The sequence below is a fragment of the Dipodomys spectabilis genome, unplaced genomic scaffold, assembly GCF_019054845.1.
Source record: "Dipodomys spectabilis isolate Male_0828 unplaced genomic scaffold, ASM1905484v1 ptg000026l, whole genome shotgun sequence".
Classification (NCBI taxonomy): domain Eukaryota; kingdom Metazoa; phylum Chordata; class Mammalia; order Rodentia; family Heteromyidae; genus Dipodomys; species Dipodomys spectabilis.
In genome coordinates this window covers 5,602,034-5,626,949 of record NW_024870703.1, presented here as the reverse complement: position 1 = coordinate 5,626,949, position 24,916 = coordinate 5,602,034, and the positions used below count along the sequence as shown (strand labels likewise).

The window sequence follows — 24,916 nt, the reverse complement described above, 5'->3', positions numbered from 1 at the left end:
TGTGGCAACAATAATATATGGCAACAATGTGGATCTGAGTTATACTTGCGAGTCCATCTGTGCATAGAAGAGAAGGCCTGAGGGAGTTAAGGAAAGAACAAAAGACAATTGAATTGGACAGTGAAAAATGGGACAAAACAAAGGAGAAGGTAGTCTGGAACCAACTAAACATAGGTGTTCAGACAGGCATAGTTCTCTTGGAACTTGCTTGCTACATCAGTGTAACTTTAGAGGAGGAAGCCCAGGCTAGGGATCACATGCCTGTAATCTTAGAACTTGGGAGACTGAGGGCAGGAGATCTTGTGTTGCAGGTCAGTCTGGGCTTTATGTCTAAAGAAAAAATTTCATTTGGGGAGGCTGTTGAAGCAACAAAGTGTTGGCCTATGGGAACTCTATTCTATAGCTTAGAAGATTAAAGGATTCTAGGACTTACTACAATAGTAATGCTGTACATCTGTACAAGACACATGTGGTCTGTACAGTACTTGAAATATAGCTGGTGAAAAATAAATTTAAAATAATTTAATCAGACACACCTGACCTGGGGCCACCATATTGGACAAGGCAGTTCTAGGATTTACTTGGTCAGCTTCCCCTTTTAGCCTTCCTGATTTTAGGTGATCCAGGATGATTTCCTCAAATCCTTACAACCCATAACCAGGCAAGGACTGTGTGGGCTTATAACCCTCTACTAAGTCCAGTGGGAAATAAAAAATGGTTTTTTGTTTTTGTAGTTCTGGTGTTCAAACTCAGAGACTAGCACTTGCTATGCAGGCACTCGACCACTTAAACCACGCCCTCAGTAGAAATAATCTCTATCCTAAGGAATCTTGTTTCTGTGATAAAATAAGACTGTGAGCTCCTTAGAAACTAGGTTGTTCAAACCTTTAATCTCAGTGTTTCTCTCAGTGTCTGATCTAGTACAAGCACTAAATATAAGCCCACAAGCAAAAAATGATACTTGGGAAATGATCTTCCAAACACACCCCATGGTGCTAAGGAGAGTATAAGAGTACTAAAACAATGGATAAAATTAAAAATGGGTAAAATCTGAGCAGATCCCCAGTATCCCTCTTGGCAATAGAGGAAGTGAAAACATAGCAATTTGTCCACTGTTTGGAAATCCAGCCCTGGGTCCTGCGGTCAGAGCAGTTGGAGCTCAGAGAAGCTAACATACTGTGGCAACAATATAAACTGTGTGCCAGCACAGTTCATTTTCTTAGGGAATGAGGTCTCTTTCTAATTGCCCTGACTGTTTCTTCCTTATGACTTGAGTTTCATCTGATCTGACACTATGAGAGGGACTATTATGATATATCAGAGAAGTTTCCCAGTGTGCCCTCTGACAAAATAAATAAACGAAAAAATTAATAATCTGGATCCAGCCTGAATAAAGAGACAAAGGATGAGGTGCTCTATGAACACAAATGTAAGCTTAGAGATTGAAGAATGTGGCTTCTCCCTTCCCTTTGGATTCCCTATGCTTTTGTGGCCGCTGAGAGTCCTTGTTCCCAAGTTAGGCTAACAGGCAGGCACTGGGCTTAGTGGGCCTAGTTAACCTGCTGATTCTCCAGCACTTAACTCTCTGGATTTCTTTGCCTTTCGATGCAAAACTAAGGGAATAGCCAGCCTTCCAAGCCTGGGCGGGGCAGAGGGTGGTGGAGGGAAGCCAACATAGTGGACAGATGTAGAAAGTTTCTGGGAATGTTTGGAGGACAGCATTGTGCTTTATCTTCTGGGGCAAAAGAGGTGTAGAAGAATCTACTGTGGAGGGAACAGGGATGACTTCCGCCAGGCATAAAGAAAGTATTGTTCCCCTACTTGTAACTTACTTAATATCAAAGGAGCTAAGACAAAAATTTGTCATATCAACTTTACAACTTTGGTAGGAGGAGGGTTGGGTGGGGGGTGGGGGTGGGGGAAGGATGAGATGGGAAGGGGAAACAAAGGAGGACGCTACAATGCTTGATAAGAAATGTACTCATTATCTTGCCCATGTGATTGTAACCCCTCTACAGTATTTTCACAATTAAAAAAATTGTCCTATCAGTTTTCTGCTAACTCTAGAGGAGCAGGGGATCTGCTGCATTTGTTTGTACTGGATCTATATTTAAGCACTAGGCACACCTACAGGTAATTCATAGCCCAGATTGAAATCAAGGTTCCCTTCTTCCAACAATAGAGCTAAGTTAAGCTGCCCTGAGCTCAGAACCTTGTGCTCAACCAGCAGGACCTACATCTAGCAAAGCAAAATCTGCGGGTGTTGGAAATATAGCTAATGTCACTTACAACAGCAGTCTCCCCAGAGAGAGAGAGACTATGAGAGAGTCCCTCACTCCTCCCTTCCCTTTTCTCTCCCCCTCCATCAGTCTGTCCCTCCTCTCTCTCTTTTCCCCCTCCCTTTCCCTCCTCCCCCTCTTCCTTTTTCTCTTTCCCTCCCTCCCTTCCTACTTCTCTTCTCTTCTTTCCCTTTCTTACTCATTTCCTCCCTCCCTTTCTCCCTCTCCTTCTTGCCCTTCTCTTTTCTCTCTCCCCCTCCCTCATTTGTTTTTGGGTTTCTGTGGATAAAGCTGCAATACAGATTCACTCCTTCTCTGGCTCACTGGAAGCTCAATTTGGAGAGTAGCCCAGGTTTACATACTGGTGTCTCACATGTACCTGTGTCTATATGTTGTATCTCAACCTGAACATGTTTCCCATTGAAATGGCTGCAGAAGCTCAGTCCTCAGACAGGTTTAGATAATTGAAAGCTATTATTTACAAATGGATTAATAATTCAGACATTGTTACTCTCAGAGGAGGGCTGGCAGTGGCTTCCCTTTGTTGTATGAAGACATTATGTGCTCTTAAGGAAACAAGATTAAAGGCCATAAAAAGCCTATCTCCCTAGCAAATAGCAGGCCCTCACCAAGGCTCGTATTAATGAGCAGATGATTAGAATGCTGGTGTGAATTATATTGTAGTGACAGACCAGGCCTTGCCCGCAATTACTAGAAATGCAGTTAAAACTTTGCTTGCTAAATTGTTTAATCAAAAAGAATAAGAGCCTTGAATTTGGTTTGCATCAGGAACCGTCTAAACAAGTTAACTCCAGGCACTTGAAATTATGCAAGAGTCATAGTATTTCAGCAGGTGAGGCTCAGAGGCACTGAGAAAAGGAGAGCAGAGAAGACAAAAGTCATTCTTTTGGTCAAGGATTCCATGATGCATGAGGACAGTGGCAACAGCAAATTTTTCTCTCCCACTCATTTTAGGCTCAGGGTAATGTAGTTAAGATACCATTGTCCTAAGAGCCACAAGGCCTGTTTTCTAGCCCAGACTCCATCCCTGTTGACCTGTGTGATATGAAGCAAGTCACAACCCATATAGCCTTAGTGTCCTTTGTGTTAGAAGATATTTAACACCTCTGTAATCACCTTTGCAGCAATAAAAATATATATAACTAAAAATTTTTAAAAAGAAAAAAATCATTAGCTAAGCAATAGTGGCTCATGCCTATAATCCTACTCAGGAAGCTGTGATCTGAAGATCACAGCTCTAATCCATCCAGGGCAGACAAATCTAAGAGACTCTTATCTCCAACTAACCAGCAAAATGCTAGAAGTGGAGGCACGGCTCAAGTGGTAGAGTTCCTACTGTCAGTGAAAAAGCTGAGTGAGAATGTGAGGCAAGGCCCTGAATTCAAGCCTCAGTACTGGTGTACACATGAGTACTCATGCACACACATAAATATAAAGGCTTGCAGTCTTCATTAATATAAAGCAAACTGCATCCTCTACCATACAGGGCTGGTGAATAGGGAGGTAGCCTGGGACCTTACCAGGAGAACTGGAGAAACTATATTTACAGAGACTCTGGATATTCTCCCGTGGAGCACCTGGTCACACATACAAATATATAAAATCTGTGATGGACTATGCACTATACATATTAACATTATAAATTATTGTCAGTCATCCAGGAAAGTATATTTGATCCTCAGTACAAGCAGCAGTTGTGCCCTGGATACCATGACAGTTATTGTTGTGGGTTCTATTATGAATACCCCGTTTTGCAGAGAAAGATATCCAACCAAGGATTGTACCCGCCTCAAAATCCCCAGGCTAGTTTTCTTAACCCTGCCAGCATGCCTCTCCCCAGTTCTCGATGACTGAGAGAGGCATCTGAGCTCGGTGTCTGAAGAACAAATTCCCAAGAAATGAACATAAATGGGCAGTTCTGAGAGCTACCAGAAATTCTAACATGACTTGATTTCATGTAAAAGGATTTATCAATTCCTTTTTCATGAAAGCAAAGGGAGCATTCTGTATTGCAGAATAAGATAGTCCGGGATATGGGACCTGCCACAGTGTTTGTAGACAGCAAAAACACATGCTAAATGAACAGGAAGGAAAAGGATGAAGAGGAGAAAGAGGAGGAGGAGGAGGAAAAGGAGGAAGAAGAGGAGAGAAGGAAAAAGAAAGGAAGGAAAAAAGAAAAAAGAGAGGAAGGGAGGTAGGAAGGAAGGTAAGAAAGAAAAGAAAAAGGCATAGCCAGACAGCCTTGCTGGGCATCTGGGGGAAGTATAAAGGTCTCCAGCTGGAGAGTGAAGCTGCCTGTGTCCATCCTCCCCTGAACTGACTCCAAAGATGGCAGGCCTAAGAGATGAGCTGGGTAAAAGTGAAAAAGAGTAATTTTAAAAAGCAAATGAGCCTGTTTCTGTTTACGAGCACCAGGACACATTGAGGTGAGGCTTTCTCCAAGCTGCTGGCAAACCATGACCACCTGGCACAGGAGATCGGTCAGGGGCTTCCTCTATGTGAACCCTGTGGGGACAGGGGCAGGTGCTGCTCTCTGTTCTGATGACAGCTGCTCTGGGCTGGGAAACTGAGTTGATGAATGCTGTGAGAGGCAGCTGCAAAGCTTTACAATGGGTGGGTTGCTCCTTCACTGATCATCCACTGACAAGTTGTGAATCCTCTGGTAACTTCCTTTTGCTTTGTTTAAAATGAAGAGTTGGTTGAGATGGACTTGAAGCTCCTTATCAGATTGTTTTCCCTGGTCCCATTCTTGATCTGTTCATGTACTTGTAGACTACTCTGCCGGTAGGGTCTCTGTACCCATTGTGCATACTTCCCCTACCTCTCTGATCTTGGACCCCATTTCTCCTCCTTTAGTGTGCACCAAGGGACAGGTGGTGAGTGGCCAGTACCGGATGCTCGCAAAGCACGGAGGCTATGTGTGGCTGGAAACCCAGGGGACTGTCATCTACAACCCTAGAAACTTGCAGCCCCAGTGCATCATGTGTGTCAATTATGTCCTGAGGTGAGTGTCTGGGGAATGATTGGCAGACCCTATGGCCTGAGAACCATTGTCCCAGGGAACAACCAAACCTCTCAGAACCCTGGACAATGTATCCTGGAGCTGTCTGCAGTTCAGATCCTTCTGACTGAGAGGACTTTACATGGAGATCTTGGGGAAAGTGGTATTCTTGGGAGTCTTTCTGTCCTTTCTCCTTTATTTGTCACTGTGCCATTTCTCTAACCCAGGTGAGGACACAGGTATCACACAGTAGATGCTTAATATTGTCTGAATTGAGGATTTAGGTGAGAGAATTGCTCATACTCTCTTATCTTCAGATCATCAGAGACATTGATTGCCAAGGTGAAACATACAGAGGCAAAGCAGCCAGGCCTCATATGTACCCCATTCTCAATGCAGTTCCGAAGAGTCTGCTCTTAAAAAAAAATCTCCATGCATAGTAATCCTGTCTTACACAGTCTTGTGTGACTGTTTACAAGAAGCCAACATAGTGGCTCTGCCCATCTTTTGGTCAGAGTGGCTTGGCTGTCAGGGTTTCTATGTGGCTGGGGAGAACTGAAGGATTTTTCTAGAAATCTTCATAGGTCTAAACAGCTCTCTCATCCCATTAGTGAGATTGAGAAGAACGATGTGGTGTTCTCCATGGATCAGACTGAATCCTTGTTCAAGCCCCACCTGATGGCCATGAACAACATCTTTGACAATAGTGGTGATGTGGCTGTGTCTGAGAAGAGTAACTTCCTGTTCACCAAGCTGAAGGAGGAGCCTGAGGAGCTGGCCCAGCTGGCCCCTACCCCTGGGGATGCCATCATCTCTCTGGATTTTGGTCAGTGCTTCTTGGCTTCATTAGACTCATGGAACCTCTTGGTGTTCAGCCCTATTTCTCCCTAAACCAGAGTTTATCTGGCCTTTCTCCACATCTTGCTAACCATATGGCTATCCCTCTGCTGGGCACAAAAGAACCATATGCCCTAGCCACTGAGTTAGACCTTCCTAATATGATCTCATGAAGCACCAAAGGAAACTTCCTCAGGGCTCTGTTCTTGAGACATGAGAGTCTGAGCTGAGGGAGGGAGAAGGGAGAGGTCTGCTTTGAGGCTGTATGAATGTTGTTGTCCCTGAGCAAGGGCAGATTTTTCCCCTTTCTTCCCCAAAGAGGTCTTGAAAAACAGCCTGCCTACTCAGGCAGAGGGATAAGATAGAATAAAGGGAGGGAAAGTTCCAGATACGGGGATGGAAAACGGAAGCAGACCCAGGGCTAAGCCCTCAAATGCCTGACTTCATGAGAGCATGAATGGATCTCTCTGGGTGGTGCCACTGTGGTCCCTGCAGACCTCTTAGCCCTTCCCCTGCTCTCATCCTGGAGATACCCTTGAAGTGAATCTGAGAAGCCTCCTCCTCCAGATGCTGCCCTCTCCTGTCCCTGCTAGAACAACCCACCCTGCCCCTGCACCTGCCCCATGTGAGACTCAAAATTCAGAGAACTGTTAAGGGCAATAGGCCCTGGCACAAGACATCTTTCAGCCCCATTTTGGTGTAGTATTAAGTCAGATGATCCATTTGTTTTGTTTCCTTGTTCTCTCTAGGGAAGGACAGCTCCTAAGAAGTGTAGTCTCAAAATCAAGTGTTCTCGGGACATCCTTGCTTCCTAGGGAGTCAGTCCATTGACTCATATACCCAGCTCTAGGCTCTTTGTCCTAGCTAAGCCCCAGACCTGCTTTTGGCTCTCTTAGAACCCTTGTGGGCTTCATCTAACCTTCTGGTCATTGATATTCATCAGGAATATTTCCACAGGAAACCAGAGCTTTGAAGAGTCCTCAGCCTATGGCAAGGCTGTCCTGCCCCCAGGCCAGCCATGGACTGCAGAGTTGAGGAACCACAGTGTCCAGAGTGAGGCTGGAAGCCTGCCCTCCTTCACTGTGCCCCAGGTGACTGCCCCTGGGAGCAGCACCCCCAGTGCCACAAGCAGCAACAGCAGCTGCTCCACGGTGAGCCTCCACCTTCTGGGCAAGGATGTGGGGGAGGGTGGGCTTTTCCTGAGTAAAAGGGTGCTGCTCTCCTTCCTAAGTTACCACAGAGCCGGGACACTCGCTTACCAGGAATCAAAGGTGTTTATTGGCTTTTGATATACCCTTACCACCCCAGTCCAAGTGGGAAAGTCTGAAAGAGCTAGAAGCAACTAACTGGGTACCTGTGCAGAGCTTAGTGCTATAGCTGCAAAGCCCTAGCAAACATAGCCTTTATCTTGTCTGCTCTTCAAGATACCCTGGGAAGTGAAAGAAGCCTCATTTTTATGATGAAGAGGCTGAAGTTCAGAGACACTGAGAAGTAGACTTAAGTCACACAGCTCATAAATAGTAGCCCTTCTATAAATATTTGGTGGAATGGAAATAAGTGAGTCCAGGAACATGTTTCTCCTTGTGCACTGTTCTTGGAACACAAGTACTATGTCTGACTCAGTGTTCTCCTTCCTGGTTCCCAGCCCAGCAGCCCTGAAGACTATTACACATCCCTGCAGGATGACCTGAAGATTGAGGTGATTGAAAAGCTCTTTGCCTTGGACACTGAAGCAAAGGACCAGTGTAACACACAGGTTGGTAACTATGCAGCAGCCTAAGGGGACACATTGGGGCCTGCTGGCCATAATCTTTCCTGCAGAGATCCTTAGGGAAAAGAGAACTGGGGGGGTGGGCAGAGGGGAGGGGAGGTCTTCTGTTGTGTTTCTCCCATCCTTTTCTTAACTATGTTAATCTAGCACCTCAGTGTTTAATTTTCAACTGTTCATCTCCTTTTGTGGATGACAGCCTCCAATGAGTAAACCAAAACTACACCACAGAAGTGTTCTTTTAGGCAAGCTCTCCTCTTAGAAAACATGTCCAAAGTCATAAAACATTCCTGAACTTCAGGGTCCCTCCTGTCACAAACTGTTTGTTTAGAGTTTTCTAAAAATGTTTTATTTTAAATGTATTTTAAAATGACACGATTGAGCTGGGTGCCGGTGGACTCACACTTTGTAATCCTAGCTACTCGGGAGGCTGAGATCTGAGGGTTGTGGTTCAAAGCAGCCTGGGCAGAAAAGTTCATGAGACTCTTATCTTGAATTAACCAGAAAATAGAGGTATGGCTCAGGTAGTAGAACATTAGCCTTGGAATGGCACCCAAGCCCAAAGTTCAGGCTAAGGGATAGCACCCAGATCCTGAATTTAAGCCTCCAGTTCCCCCCCAAAAAAGACATGATTGACAAATTCCATTTATATGCAGGTTCTTATGAATGTAGTTATTCCAAAAAAACTACATGTTCTTGTACAAAGATATAAATGAAGTGGATAGGTGGGTATGTGTTTAACAGAACCCCAGTCCCACTTTGTCCCTCAGCCTGTGCCTTTATCCTACCTGCACAAAGCCTTACCTGTCCCATGAAGCTGTATTTTAAAACTATATTATGCCAATCAGTGCCTTTCATTCTGTCCATCTCCTGGGTCTCCTCCTGCATCTTCCCTCTGCTGTCCACTGTGACACAGGGAACCCATATCTACTTCTTGGAATGCAAGGAAGTTGTTCTGCCACCAGAGCCTACTAGGTGCTCTACTAGAGTCTGTATATGCGCCCTGGCTACTACTGCATGTGTAAGCCTGTGTGGGTCCCGTGTCCCCTGCCCACATACACAGTGGGAAGTGCAGGTCAGCGTGTTGCAGGATAGGAAAAAAGGAGCAGCTACTGCAGCTGGAGAAGGCTGGAGGGTGGGCAGATTTGTAGAAGAGGCTGGGTGTCTAGACAAGTGAAATGGAGAAACGAAGTAATTTCAGTTTGGGTATAGAAGTGACACTGGTGGAAAGAAGAGACTCACAGTGCGGGGTAAAGCAGGACAATCATGGAAAGGTCAGTCCTCTGACAGAAGACCTTCCATGCTAAATGATCAAGTCTGAGTGTTTCCTGGAGGCCACAGGGAGCCACTAGAGGTGTGTGAACAGGAGTGACACTGGAAGCTGTGCTTAAGAAGTGTGGCTCTGGCTGAGACCTGGCAGGGACACCAACCTACTCAGCCTTCTTGCCCTTACTCTGCCTCTTCTCAGACCGACTTCAACGAGCTGGACTTGGAGACTCTGGCACCCTACATCCCCATGGATGGAGAAGATTTCCAGCTAAGCCCCATCTGCCCAGAGGAGCCGCACTTGCCTGAGAGCCCGCAGCCCACCCCCCAGCACTGCTTCAGTGCCATGACCAGCATCTTCCAGCCGCTGGCCCCCAGTGCCTCTCACAGCCCCTTCCTCCTAGACAAGTACCGGCAGCAGCTGGAGAGCAAGAAGACAGAGCCTGAGCACTGGCCCATGTCTTCTATCTTCTTTGATGCTGGGAGCAAGGGGTCCCTGCCACCATGTTGTGGCCAGGCCAAAACCCCTCTTTCTTCCATGGGAGGCAGATCCAACACGCAGTGGCCCCCGGATCCACCATTAAATTTCGGACCCACAAAGTGGCCTGTTGAGGATCAGCACGCCGAGCCCTTGGGGACACCACCATTGGGGCCATCGCAGTTGGGGTCCCCCATTGCCTTGCCCAATGTCTCCATGCTCAAAATGAGGTGAGTGGCCAATGCTTGGCTGTATCAGCAAAGATTGTGTTGGGTGGAATGAGGACCAATAGAAACCCATTCCAGGGAGGCTCCAGTCCCAGCCTCCTTCCCCCTCCCATTTCACTGTAGCCCGTGGTCCATGCTACCTCTGAACTCTGAGAGCTTGACTTTGAATAGGATGAGCATCTTTGAGGCTAGAGGAGATCATGAGAGACTGAGCACAGGCAGGGAGAGGAGCGGCTTGCTGAGAGCCATGAGGGTTTTGTCTTTCTTCAGGCCTTTCTTAACCTGCACCACAGAATACAGACAATTATTTTTGTGACTGTTTTCTCAGATCTTAGGAAACTCTAGTTGAAAACTATGAGAAGACACACACCTCACTCCTTCCTATCCTGTACTCTCACTGAAATGGCCTCTGAGGACTTGGTGCCAGATTCCTTTCCCTTTCCTGTCTGCTCTTAGTATCTTCCAGGCAGAGCAGTTCAGTCAGAGCTGGGGAGCAGAGAGCTGGATAAAAGAAACTCTCCTACAGATCAGACAGGCACATGTGAGGGCAGGCCTGTGGCCTGCATGGGCATGTTGAGATGGGCATGAGGAGGAAAGACAGGTGCTGAGCAACTCAGTATCTGTTCAGGTAGAGGAAACTAGGATGCAGATCAGCCTTCAGATGCCCTGGGCATGCATGTTGCATCCAGGTGAAGGCCCCAGGCAACTAGGCCCTCCAGACTCCCTCACATCACTCTCTTGGCATGGCAGATCTGCAAAAGACTTTGGGTCCCGGGGCCCAGATGTGATGAGTCCAGCCATGATAGCCCTATCCAACAAACTGAAGCTGAAGCGGCAGCTGGAGTATGAGGAGCAAGCCTTCCAGGACATGAGTGGGGTGAGTTCACAAGGGGCAGGCTGGGGCGAGGCGGGGCAGATATGCATATGGGAAATATAGATACCTGCATCTTTCAGGCTCCCCAGGTGAGAGCTCACTAGGCTGAGTGCCCTTTATAGGACATCTCAGCTGGTACTCAGAAGAAAGCAAGAGAGTAGACAGGGGCCACTTGATGAGCCACTGACCCTCTGTCTACATCTTCCCTTCACACATGCAGGGGGATCCTCCAGGCAGTAACAGCAGTGCACATCTGATGTGGAAACGCATGAAGAGCTTCCGAGGCGGGACCTGCCCTTTGATGCCTGACAAGCTTCTGAGTGAAAATGTCCCCCCTGGTGAGTAGACCTGGACCCAGGGGTTTGGTGGTGGGCTGGGGGACTCGTGGTACAGCCTGACTATTCACTGGCTTTCTGAGTCACTTTAGAAGAAGCCAGTGTCAACATCATTGGAGAGCTCTGGGTTCTGTGGTTCCAGGCTCCATATGCCTTCTACGAAGGGAAAAGGGGATACTGGGGGCTTCATGACCCCAGATGACCTTATGCTCATGCTCAGGCCTTGATCTTCCAGATGAATTTATCCAAAACCCCATGCGAGGTCTGGGCCAGCCTCTACGGCATCTGCCACCACCACAGCCACCATCAGCCCTGAACTCCGGAGAGAACGCCAAGAATGGCTTCTCTCCACAGTGCTATGCCTCCCAGTACCAAGACTACAACCCGCCACCATCAGCTCACAAGGTGTCAGGTGGGTACTCAGGAGCTGGCACATATCTCAGGGTTCAGTGGGGTGGGGGGTGATTGGGCAGGTTGCTCCTTACATAGATAGCTGCTCAGCATTTGGAAAAACTCCAGAGACTTAACTCTATTGTCCACATAGAGTCCCTGCCCAGTACCCAGGCACCAAGACAGGTACTTCCTATGGGAATCTACCACCCACATGGGCCTGGTGTCTCCAGCACTAAGCCCACCTCTCCTTTCTTCCCGGAGCTGCACAGTGTCAGGTATAGGGAAGGACCAGGCCCTCCTCGGTTGGACTAGAGTAGCTGAAAGAAAGAATACAGACCTCAGGGGGCTGAAAAGCGTTTGAACTACCTGGGAATACCAATTTGTTCTGCATCCTGAAGGCTGAGCATCATAAGTCATATGTGTTGGGTGAGAAAAAAGAGGGGCAGGGGCAGTGAAAGGTTCACAGCTGTGGTATGTGAGGGGCTGCTGAAGAGAGGGAGTTAAGAAGGAGAAAGAGATGGGCTCCTGTGGCTGACACCTGTAATCCTAGCTACTCGGGTGGCTGAGATCCAAGGATTGCACTTCAAAGCCAGGCTGGGCAGGAAAGTTTGTTAAAGTCTTATCTCCAATAAACTACTCAGAAAAAGCTGGAAGTGGCACTGGCTCAAGTGGAAGAGTGCTACCCTTGAGCAAAAGAAGCTCAGAGACAGCACCCATGCCCTGGGTTCAAGCCCCAGGACTGACCAAAACAAAGTGGGAAGACTTTCAGAGTTGGCATGGAGGGGACCTGGAGATAGACATTGCAGGGTGGCAAATCTTGGCTGAGCACAGGACACACTTGCTCCCTTAGAAAGGCAGCTACATGGAGAGAACAGTGTCTCCCTCCCTAGAAGTATTGCAGTGGGGGGTGGAGGGTCATCTGACTGCAGAGCTATAGAAAGAACCTTCCGAGAGCATGTCACCTCCAGGGTTCTTGCTACCTAAGAGTTGCAGAGTCCAGTCACATTGCCACATTGCTAAAGCCCCCTGCATATCAGGGCTTTGTGCTGAGTTTGGGCAGGAGTTGAACACATGCATAGAGGGCACATTGCCAGGATAGTGACCTGGGGCTCTGTAGAAAGCCAGTCTAGAAGGCTCAGCTGAAATATCCTTGTCTTCATGAAAAGGTTTCTCTTTGGCATGAGCATAATTTGTGGTTGTGGGAAAACATATCAGGTTTTTGTCCTCAATGGTATAGTTTGGGGGAAATTACAGTTTTGTGCTCAAAACCCAGGCAATACAACCCCTGGACTCTGGACTTCAATTCCAGCTCTGCTCTTCACCAATGGGATTGTGCCAAAACCAGGAAATTTTTATGGGCACTGGTACTAGGGCTTGAACTCAGGACCTGGGCACTCTGCTTTTTTGCTCAACACTGGTGGTCTACCACTTGAGCCACCGCTCCATTTCAGGCCTTTTTTGTGCTTTATTGAGATAATTAAGATTTCAGGCATAAGCCTAGTTTCAGGTATGGTTTTTGTCTAGCCAAACCAGGAAGGTTAAAGGAAAGCTTTGCATCAAGTTGGGGTACTGGTGACAGATGTATACAGTGGGTGGTAGCTAGCATTGTTCTCCTTGCATGAATCCCACAGATTTCCTCAAATACTGAAATCACAGGAAAGCCATCTTTTCAACTCCAATCATTTTCCCTCTTATGTCAGAAATGAACAAGGCATAGTAAGCCTTGGTATCTGTTGATACCATCCTAACATTCCATCCATACGAGTACAAGCAAATGGGGCAAGCAGGCATGGACCCCAAGAAGACCAGGAAGACTAGGAAGACCAGGAAGAAAAGGCTCACCATGGATGAGTTTTTGTAGATATGCCCAAGGAAGAGAAAGCAGTTCACCCTGAAAAGCAGCATGAAGAGCTGCTTTCCAATACTGAGCCCCACTTCCGGGGGTGGCCTGGGTGCCTCTTGGAGTTTCCCCTTTATCCTCCTACTCAGGTGAGAATGGTCCAGGGGTAAAAAGAAGCATGGTGAAAGGACAGTTTCAGTCTCTTAAATCTTAGACACATGTGCACATGTGTGTTCTGTGGTATACATGTGCACAGACTACTTGTAGTTCTAAATTCCCTCCAGAATTCCTTACTGTAGCACACAGTGGCCTTGGACTGGCACCCCTGGGCTTAACTAGCTCTTTCTGAAGCTTCATCCTGTGAAGCCAGGATGCTTTGTGAGGGCCTTTCCACCCAGCCTCTCCCATCTCAGAGCCCTGCCTGTCTGTGTCCTGCTTCCTTGGATGTTAGCATTTCTGAGACATGTTCTTTGTTGAGTCTGTCCCCCAAACTGGGAGTAGGTCATGGAAAAGACAGCATTGAAGGAACACAGGGAAATTAAGATTATCCCATCCAAAGCAAGGAGCTGGTGATATGACTCCCACCTATAATCCTAGCTACTCAGCAGGCAGAGATCAGAGGATTATGATTAGAAGCCAGCCCGGGCAGAAATGTCCACGGGACTCTTATTTCCAATTAACTAGCAAATAGTTAGAAGTGGAGTTATGGTTCAAGTGGTAGAGTACTGGCCTTAAACAGAAAATGCTAACAGCCAGCACCTAGGCCCTAGGTTCAAGCCTCAGTTCTGGTGTATGCATGCACGCACACACATGTGCACACACACACACACACACACACACACACACACACACACACACACACACACATTACCCCATCCAGAACCCCTGACCTGAAAACCTGAAATGCCTTTCTAAGTGCACCCTCCTCATCCTGCTGGTTTCTAGTGTTCTAGTATGTAATATAGATATTTAAAGTATGGCAACAACCCTTCTTGCAGGTATAGCAAGCCGACTGCTGGGTCCTTCGTTTGAGCCCTACCTACTGCCTGAACTGACCAGATATGACTGTGAGGTGAATGTCCCCGTGCCCGGCAGCTCCACACTCCTGCAAGGAGGGGATCTCCTCAGAGCCCTGGACCAGGCCACCTGAGCCAGGACCTTCACCCAGCACGCCCTGCCAATGCCGTCCTGCCAGCTTCACTCTACATCTATTTTTGCAACTAGGTATTTCTAACACCAGCACACTTCTTACAAGATGTACTTACCTGGCTGATTTGCCCAGGTCACCCAGCAGTGGCCTTCTTTTTCTGAGATGCTCATTTTATTACCCTTACTTAAAAAATACATCATTGTTTTACTGCTCCATTTTGCTGTCAATGAAGATGTTCTTCAATTTGACAATAATTTTTCCCTCCCCACCTTCAATAATTTCTAATTTATGTTGCCCAGAGATCTCTCTAACACACCTAGCCTCCAGATTAACAAGTGTGGCGGTGGATGTTGGCTCTCCCGTAGAGAAAGCTTTGGCTTCATTGTACTAAAGTTTTTGGAATTGTTGTTGCCAAAGAGAAACAAAAAGGATTTTGCTGTCCCAGCTTGATTGGTGGCGTCTCCCTTTCAGAGCCTTTCTCTTTTTTAAAAGAAAAAAAAAACTAATCAGCATATTGTGAACTTCAGTGTCTTTATTTAGGCCAACTCTTTGCTCTAATTTTGATAGGACTTTTGGGGAGAAAAGCATTGTGAAGGGTGAAGTCTTGGGTATGCAGTTACCTGTGAAAAGTTGCACGGTGTGGCTTTCTCTGAACTATTTGGTGGTTTCCCCTATGCCACCCAATGGCTGGTGGATTTATTATTATTATTATTATTCAAAAGCATACTGATTTTTTAAGGAAAATTTATATCTGGGTTAAGTGTTTATCATATATATGGGTACTTTGTAATATTCTAAAAACTTAGAAATGGGAATGGAATCCTGCTCACACAATCACTTTAAGTAATCTTTTTTTAAGCTGTTAATTTTATTTTTTTTCTTGGTGTTGCTGATACTGCAGATTTGTACAATACTCCCACAGGCCTGTACTAACATGATGAAAGATCTGTCTCTTTCTCTCTCTGTTGGCTTTCTACTTTTGTGATATGCCATAGGTGTGACAAACAATCCAAAAAGTGGAATCGTTAAGTGGGAGCTTTGTGAGCTATCTTCTCCTCGCGTTCTCTGTGTATTATGTGTGTGTGTATGTATTATTATTATTACTGCCAAGAGGGTGTGATGGCGCGTTGGGGCTGGGGTGGGGCAAACGCTAAGGGAGAGGAAGTGCTTTAACTTTTCTTCAGATTGTCTTGCTAGCCCTTCAAGTGCACTGAGCTATGTGACTCTCGTGGTCTCACATATGGCACATTCAGATATTTCCAGAACTACCATGAAATGGTTTTGATGGGAATTCGTGGAAGCAAGAGGCTTCAGAAATGATACAATGGACCCATTCTTGTCCTCTAGCTCACAATCCTGGAGCTAGACTGAGAGAGGGTGCCAAACCCAGGGCATCAGGTCTGACCAGCCCCAGCCCTGGGTGCCCCCTCAAACTGCAGGCAGAGTACCCTCAGAAAGAGGACTCTGAAGGCTGAGGTTCAGCACCCCCTGCTGGCCAGCAGCAGGCAGACCTCCAAGGAGCATTGGGCTCCTAGCCTCAGGACCTGGCTGAGGTCTCTGTCACATGAAGAGACAGGAATAGGTAAGAAGCACTGAAAATAGTGTTCCCAGAGCACTTTGTAACTCACTGGGGAAGAGGGATGACACCTTTTAGTTTTTAGATAACAATCAACATGAAGATTTTCTGTCAGGAGTATAGTATGAAGTTTCTAAACACACACACAGACACATACAAAGCACTCAAGGCCTAGAATTCGGTAAGCCCAGAGGGCCTTATTGCAAACCAAAATCAAACTTTAAAAACAATCAGAGTTATAGGAGTAAAATTACCTAGGAACTGTGTTGCCTGAGTCATACTTGGGCAGCACAGTTCGGCTGGCACACAGCAGCAGAACTTGAAGGGTTACTGACATGTAAATGCTGGTATTTGATTTCCTGTGTATGTTGCCTCAGCATTAAGGGCATTTTACCCTTGCAGTTTTACTTTAAAAAACAACACCCTAAAATTTTTCCAAGCTTCATATTAACCTTACCTGTCAATGTAACAATTTCATGAACATTATTATATTGTTGAATTCCTACTGACATTATAACTGAATGGAAGCTTAACTTTATAAGGAAATGTATTTTGACACTGATATCTTATTAAAGTATTCTGATCTTATTGCTGCTGGTGGCCCTTGTTTCCTGTGGTTTATCACACCCAATGGAAAGTGAAGTATTTATTAAACACTTTGCAGGTAATGAACACTGGCACTGGCCTTAACCAGACAACTGACTGGTGAAGGAAAGAAAGAGTATTACTAATATTTGGCAACTGCTTTTACTCCAAAAGCTATATACTACTGTATCTTCCATATTTCTTTAGGTATCTTGGTATCTGCCCTTTCTTTGTATGCTGGAGGGAATCCAAGGAAGGAAGTCATGGCTTCTACCTTATTAAAACACCAAGAGTGATTTGAGAGCCATGCTGGTCTCTAGAGTTTTGCAAGAGAAAAGAAAAGTTAGACTGGGCTCTGGTGGTCAGTTTGGGGGTGTCCTGATTCGATCTACGCCTTCCTTGGATAGATTGTAGATGGGGAGAGCAAAATTAATCTCATCCAGAAACAAAGCCCAGCACTGGGCATGGGCCTGATAGGCCCCAGATTTCAAATGCAGCTACCTAAGTCTCACTCTTAAGAGTCTCCCAGCTGTAGTCTGGTAGGGGTGGGTTAAAGTGGGAGAACCAGCACTACTTCTGCTCACACTGAGGTCTCCTTGGGCCATATCCTATGGTTTTATGGTACCTTGTTAGCTGTGGGCACTGGGGGTTACAATGAAAGCAAGACTCAGAGTGACTTGAACAAGTCTCAGCTTGTTTATAGGAGAAATGGAAATGGAATCTGATCTTGGCTAGTGTTTTTCTTCTATAACACCCTACGTCTGCTTAGTTATATTTATGATATGGCTGTTTGCATTTTCCAACAGAAAATTCTTCTTGTCTCTATTAACTAAACCTTTAAATCTCCTTTTAGTTTTTATGTCTACTGTTCTTATCTTTTCCCCAATATTGTACTTAAACTTTCAGGTTGTATTTTTGTGTCTGTGTGTGCTGGTCCTGGGGCTTGAAATTCCTAAGCATTTTTGCTCTAGGCTAAATACTCTACCACTTGAGCCACAGCACCACTTCTGGATTCTTCATGATTAATGGAGGTAAGAATCTCATGGACTTGTATGTCCCAGTTGGCTTCAAGCGGTGATCCTCAGATCTCAACCTCATGAGTGGCTAGGATTACAGGCATGAGCCACTGGTACCTGCCCAGGTTGGATTTTTGGGTTCTGCTACATTTCCACCTACCTTTGCCTGACATCTTAGACTCCCTGAAAATGTTACCTGTTCTTTTTGGAAGCTCTTCTATGAGTTAGACATTTCACCCTCAGTTCCCCCTTTGAAGAGCAGAATGGCCTCACATTGGCAAGTTCAGGACTTAAACCTGGAAGGGAGTTACCCTAGCCCCTAACAACTTTGGAGGGCCTGCGGGGGGGGTCTCTAACAATGTTCTGGGGCAGAGTATCTGGCCTTAACCATATCCAAGGCTATAATTATTGTCCAAAGTGCCTGCAGGTAGGAGGAAGTTCCTGGTCCTCTTACTTCCAAGCAAGCACTGGGTTAGAGGAGCACAAAGAAGCCATTGTTGTTGTTGGACTGAAGGAGCTTTTCCTTCCCTCCCCCAAAGTACTCAGGCAGGAGACATATCACACCAGCCACCACTACTTCATATTTTATTTCAATCCACTGAAGACTCTGGCTTCAATGCTTCCTATTTGATATTTGTTATTCCTATGTTAGAATGGGTATATGCCTGTCCAGCAGTGTGTGAAAAAGCAAGGGTTAGCATTTAGCCTTTTCTGCTCTCAATAGGCAGACAAATGCCACTGGGGAGGGATGCCTCAGCACTGCCCTATCTGAGGGCCTCTGGATCAGAAATCTCTCTGGAGGGAAGACTCAGACCCAAGACTGGAACACCAGGAAGCTCCCACCCAATGGAGAAAGACTAGCCCTGTCCCTTCTGATCTATTCAGGGCACCATCGTCCACACACAGCATGGTCGGTCGCTGATGAACTGTAATTCAACTGGTGATGGAAATGAAGGGTGGTTTTTCTAGAGATGCAATACAGAGTCAGATCCTACACAATCCACAACCTTCCTCTTTTGTGCTCTGCCTGTGCTCTGCTTTTGTGGTTTTCATCAGAAGGTTGTACATGAATGGTTCAGTTTGTTTTTTTTTTGTTTTGTTTGTTTGTTTGTTTTCCAGGAAGAGATGTCTAGGGTCAGTATGTCTTACTGACCGTTGGTATATTAACCTAAATCAACTCAGTTTTTAAAAGGCACCTAGAAAGACTTGCAGCCCCACCCCATCACACAAGTTTTCAGCTTCCTTATTTTACAGAGGATGTCCAGGAAAAGCAAATGACTTGTCTGAAGACACACAGTGATTGAGCAGCAGGCTGGGGACAGAGCCTAGGTCAACGTCATAGGGAACGGGGAACTCACAGGTTGTGATAGAAGCCAGTGGTTTTTGCCCCTGGGGTCAGTTCTCAGTCTCTCAACTGGTACACAGACCTCCCACACATGGCTCTTTCCCAGCACTGCTTCACGGCTCTCCAGCCTCTTCCTCCTGCCTTCCCACAGGGCACTTTCAGTTCTTCTAAAATGACCACAAGTGAAGTGTCACTCCTATTTCTTAAAAATATTCCTTTGAACTCAGTGACCTCTGTAGGAACTATTTGGCCTCGCCGTGGCCTCGGTAAAGTCTAGATGAATTCTTTCTCTTTTAGTCTGAACTCTCCTTGGCCCCCCAGGATCTAGGAGAGTTTGGAAGTGCTACCTCAACCCACCTAATTTAAAATGAGAAACATTCAGCGAAGTTGCAATCCCTCTCTCCAAAAGCCAGTACAGAAAACAAAACCGAAGCCATCCAAGATAACAGCCTGCCGTGTGAGTGGATGTTGATGATAAAGAGGTCCACGACCCATATCTTTCCAGCAGACCCTGTGTTAGATTTTGCACTTCAAAAGTCTAACAGGTTCCCAGGCCTGTACTTGTACTTGGATCTCCCCACACACCTGATTTGGGGTTCACAAAGTGAGATAACTGAAGCAAAGTGAGCACCAGGTGTAATATGATGAGTGTATGGATGCCAGCCCTGGGAAGTGCAGAGGAAGCCAGGGGATATCAGCCATCAGAAACTCCTCACTAGGGCTGGAGCAGAAGAGGAATAAAAGCCAAGAGAAGAAGTCATTCCAGAGTGGATGAAAGGGAGGCAAGCATGAAGTCAGAATATTACAACACATACAGCAGACCTGGGGGTGAGGAGCAGGATAGAGCTAGGGCAGAGGTAGAGATCAGGAGGGTGGTCTGGTGGCTCAAAGCACAGGCCTTGCATCAGAACTGTTTCATATCCCAGGGCTGTGCTTCAAGCTGTGTAAACTTGGGCCAGAAAGCCTGGACCTGATTGTCTCTATCTTGAGGCTAAGTCTAGAGATACATGCTTGGGAATGGATGGCAGATTAATTATACTTAAATCAATGTGATGGGATGAAATAGGCCCATGGGACAAGAGTCTAGACAAAGGAGAGTAGAGCCTGGGACCACCTAAGTATCAACAGAAGTTACACAGAAGGAAAGGAGCCAGCAACACAGCTCAGCAGGAGCTGCCAATAAACAGGAGGCAGCCAAGAAGTATAGAGTATTCCAAAGCCAAGGACACACACTGGGCTGAAGGAGAGAAAATGGACTCAGGGATTGGCTAACATGAGCATCATCATTGACCTTAACAGTAGCAGTTTGGGTCAGGAGTTGAAGACAGTAGTTTGGAGTATACTGAGGAAGGAATTAGCTGGCTGGAATGGGGAGTCAGTAGCAACAGCAATACATACTCCTTCAAGAAGTTGCCCTGCGAAAGGAAGCAGGGAACAGAAATGAAGCTGGAGAAGGGCCTGAGTCAGGAGATGTGTGCTTTAATGTTTAATACACTCTTAGTTTAGAATAGTTGTAGGTTTATAGAATTGCAAGAGGCTGAGTGTGGTGGTACCTGCCTGTAATCCCCCCTAAGTGAGAGGCAGGGGTAGAAGGATCACAGTTCAAGGGCAGTCCAGGAAAGTTGAAAAACTAAAAAACATAAAAGGATTAAGGGCATGGTTCAGTAGCACAGCACTTTCCTTTTAAGCAAAAGGCCCTAAGTACTATCTTCAGTACTGCAAAAATGGAAGGAAGAAGTGGGGGTAGGAGGAAAAAGAAAGGGAAGAGAAATGAAAAAAGTTACAAAAGTATAACACAGTTTTCTGCAGTCAGTTTACCCTACTAGCATTGCTATAAAAATATAGCGTTACTATTACATATAGTATAATATATATTACATATAATATATAGAATGTGTGTGTGTGTGTGTGTGTGTGTGTGTGTGTGTGTGTCTGTCTGTCTGTCTGTCTGTGTGTCTGTGTGTCTGTGTGTCTGTGTATCTGTGTGTATAGATCCTGGGCTTGGACTCAGGGCCTGAGCATTTTTTGCTCAAGGCTAGTGCTCTACAACTTGAGCCACAACTCTATTTCTGGATTTTGGGGTAAGAGTCTCATGGACTTTCCTGCCCAGGTTGGCTTGGAACCACAGTCCTCAGATCTCAGCCTCCTGAGTAGCCAGGATTATAGACATGAGCCACTAGTGCCCCACTATATTATAAATATAAATGGTGGACCAGCCAGGTCAGTGGCTCATGCCTGTAATCCTGCCTACTCAGGAGGCTGAGATCTGAGGATCGTGGTTCAAAGCCAACCCAAGCAGGAAAGTCTATAAGACTCTTATCTCCAATAAAACACCAGAAAACCAGAAGTGGTGCTGTGGCTCATGTGGTAGAGTGCTAGCCTTGAGCTGAAGAGCTGAGGGATAGTGCCCAGGCCCATAGTTCAATCCCCACGACTGACAAAAAAAAAAAAAAAAGATGGATCATGCAAACCAGGTTGTGTGAGAGACAGGAGAAAAAAATGAAGGCTGATGATCAATGAAAAAAAAAAAAGATCGGCTCCTCAAATGGTTGGCCTCAGTAAGTCAAACAGTGATTGAATGTCATACAAAGGGAACCACACAGAGGAGGAATGACTATAAGGGAAAAGGAAACTTAACATGGGGATTCCACATACCCTAACCACTGGACCAAAACAATTCCTGGCCATTTGCCCTAAAGAAATCTGCACACAAATGTCTGTAGCATCATTTTTCATAATCACCAAGAATCAAAGATAGCTTAAATGTTCTTCAACAGGAGTACCCATCCAAACAAGCACACTGCAACCACACAAACATAGAAGTCTATGAGACTCATGGCTAAAAGGATCAGAAAAGTCAACTGGAGGTATGCTTCAAGTGGTAGAGAGCCAGCCAAGCAAACAAGCTAAATAAGCCCAATGCCTTGAGTTTAAAAAAAAACTGTTACACTTGATTCAAGCAACAACAATATTAGATTGATTGAAAGAAGCCCAAAGAGTAGGTTTTATTTAATTCCATTTATGTGACACACTGAAAAAGACACCAGTATAGGAACAAAACCAGATGCCAGTGGTGGCTCATGCCTATAATCCTAGCTACTAAAAGGGAAGGAAATCTAAAGATTGAGGTGTGAAGCCATCCCAGGCAGAAAAGTCTGTGAGACTCTTGTCTCCTATTAACCAGCAAAAAGCCAGAAGTAGAGCTATATATAGCTCAGGTGGTAGGACACCAGAGCTGAGTGAAAAAGCTCAGGGACAGTGTTCACGCCCTGTGTTCAAGCCTCAATACAAATTTTAAAAAACCATTGCTTGCTAGAGGGCAAGGCTGGAAAGAAGTCTGAACAAGAATGGGCAACAGAGGAGAGTTCTTTGCAGTACTGCAATTATGCCATACACAATGGTGATGATAGAGGTGGTGAAAATGTATTCATCTGTTAAAAATCATAACAGAGTCTTACTGTACACATGAAATTTTTTAAATGAAAGCCAATTTTGACGTTTCAGAGGTGGCTGGAATGTAACAGAGGAGAAGGTGAGGAAGAGTTGGGGGCTGGGATGGTGCCTGGCACACCCAGCTGGGTATTAAAATTGGAGGAGAGGTGGAGGAGAGAAAAGAGCAAGGGTGAAAACCACGGGAAAGAAGTGAGGGTGAACAGGAAACAGTTTGGTGATAGACTCTGGAGGGAACAGAAAGAGAAAGAATTTTGAAATGGCCACAGAAAGCTAGTAGTACCTCCTAGCTTCCTTCCCCACCTCAGGCAGTGCCTGACACCTGTTGAAACAGGGGCTTTAGACCAGGGCTAGCAGGGCTAAGTTACAGAAGTGGGTGAAAGCAAGTTTAAGTAGAGTTGGAGAGCAGGTGGCCTCCAGGCATCCAGTCACCAGTCTGATGTCAGAGCAAGCTCCTGGGACTGCAATGCAAGGACATACTAGGTGAGGAAGGGAGGGGATGGCAGGTGCTGGAGACAAGGTCCAGGTAATGACTGGTGAACTGGAAGACTTGGTCGATGCTGGTAGCGGAGCGGGGATAAAAGCCAGGAGATGAGTGTTATCTTCATGATAGTCTCTCCAGGGCTCAAGTCCCAAGGAAGCAGCCCTCTCCTGCAGCCTGAAGGGATGGGCATGATGGCTTCGGATACTTTTTGTGAATCTCAGAGCTTCCCAGCCCCGGCTTGTTTTCTGCAGCTTCTGAGGGCCACCACATGTGTGCGGTCCAAATGGCAAGTGGGCTTGCATTTGTTCCTTGCTTTCTAATGGCAGACGTGAGAGTGGCCAGGGGTGGTTACCTACCTTTCTGTCCTGATCATGGCTTTAAACTCGGTGTGAGCCCAACGTTTTTTCTAACTATAAAGGAAGACGGCCACAGTTGGAAGATCTATTGGGCTTGAAACAAAGGGCACTTCCCCAACCCTCATTAGCCTGGTGGAGGCGAGGGCAGCTGAGCGTGAACATTGACACTGATTGGGGGCCTCACTAAAGAGCAAGGCAGGACTCCAACCAAGATTCAAATCTGATGAGAACGATGACTCAGACCGGGTGAGGTGGCCCACATGGTTTGGACATGCAGAGTCTGTTCCTCTTGCCTAAAGCACAGAGCAGCTTGCTCTGGTTGGATGCTCTCTGCTGGGAGGGCTGATCATTCCCACCACCCTACAAGTAAGGGCCAACACAGACCTTTGCGGCTTCTGCAAAGGTCCTGGGATTTGTTATGGGTTGATCCTTTGGGAGAAAATGGCAAAGTTTGTGGGAAACTTATTTCTGTGTCATCCTGGTCCAGCAACCTCACTTAGCACCTGTTCCAGTCAGTCACATCCTTGAGAGAACTTCTGACAGAGACTGAAAGGCCTGGCCTCAGCTCAAGGCTGAGGAGGTCTTCTGATTATCCAATTCATTCCAGGTAGATCCATTCCCTCCCATAAATCTGCTCTTTGTCCCGGGACAAGCATTAGTGTGTCTGCAGAGTGGTGGTCCATGCCATGGAGGTGGGAGAATAGTAGTAGCAGAACTCACCATCAGAAAGGAGCCGCTGCTGCAGCTAATTTCATATTATTGTGCCAAACTTTACCAACACCCATCTATTCCTCACAATAGTCACACCAGCTCAGGCTCATAATTATCTCCATTTGGTGAGGAAGAACCTAGATAGAAATATAGTCTGTATGCCAGGAAAGAATTTTCTAGAAGGGTATGGAGTTTGTCTGGTAAATATCTCAGCTACATCTAAGAGATGTACAAGAATGCAAAATATCGAGCACTAAAAATATTGCGAAAGATAAAATACCAGGACAAAAAGCTTTCCGATATGCATGGACTGAAAAAGCCAGCATTTCTAATATGCCAGCCTCAAATTTAGCTGTATTATGAGCTACAGTCCCAATTAAGAACACTAGTACTTTAGCGTGAATGTGCATTTGTGCTTATAGTCTGAAAAACTAAATAAATAAATGTGACATGGATCGAGATGCATTGTTCTCATCAATGGACATGTTGAATTGAAATCTTTTTTGTGCAACAAGTTAAAGATAATTTTAGAAGCCTAAGTCAACAAAATTAATTAAATATGTGGAATACTAAGAACCAAAAATATCCAAGGTGTTTTTTTCCTTTTAATTTTCAGTGCTAGAACTCAAGCCCAAAGCCTTAGACATGCTAGACAAGTGTTTCCATTACTTGTTTTTCTTAGACGGTGTCTCTCAACATAGTCCCAAAGTATCTTTAAACTTGTGATCCTCTGGCATCAGCCTCCTGACGGCTGGGATTATAGATGAGAATCACCATGCCCAACCAAGACCATATTGAAGAACGAAGTTGAATCTAAACTTCTAATGAGCAAAACATACTTTAAAATCACAAAAACTTGGGCAGTGTGAGATTGTGTAGGGATAAACAAGCTGTTAGAAGAGAATGAACAGTCAAAAAATTAAC

The 24,916-nt window shown here is 45.8% G+C and overlaps 1 protein-coding gene across 2 annotated transcripts in view; it reads left to right on the top strand.

Moving 5' to 3' along the window:
- Window positions 1-16,633, top strand: part of Epas1 (endothelial PAS domain protein 1) — a 90,552-nt gene extending 73,919 nt beyond the window's left edge. For both annotated transcript variants that reach the window (XM_042675560.1, XM_042675559.1), the window contains 9 exons: window positions 5,157-5,304; window positions 5,913-6,127; window positions 7,096-7,289; window positions 7,784-7,894; window positions 9,375-9,880; window positions 10,628-10,754; window positions 10,972-11,089; window positions 11,322-11,498; window positions 14,318-16,633. In XM_042675560.1, coding sequence (XP_042531494.1) covers window positions 5,157-5,304; window positions 5,913-6,127; window positions 7,096-7,289; window positions 7,784-7,894; window positions 9,375-9,880; window positions 10,628-10,754; window positions 10,972-11,089; window positions 11,322-11,498; window positions 14,318-14,469 — 1,748 coding nt within the window. In that variant the 3' untranslated portion in view covers window positions 14,470-16,633. The remainder of the gene's footprint in view (window positions 1-5,156; window positions 5,305-5,912; window positions 6,128-7,095; window positions 7,290-7,783; window positions 7,895-9,374; window positions 9,881-10,627; window positions 10,755-10,971; window positions 11,090-11,321; window positions 11,499-14,317) is intronic.
- The last annotated feature ends 8,283 nt before the right edge of the window (window positions 16,634-24,916 follow it).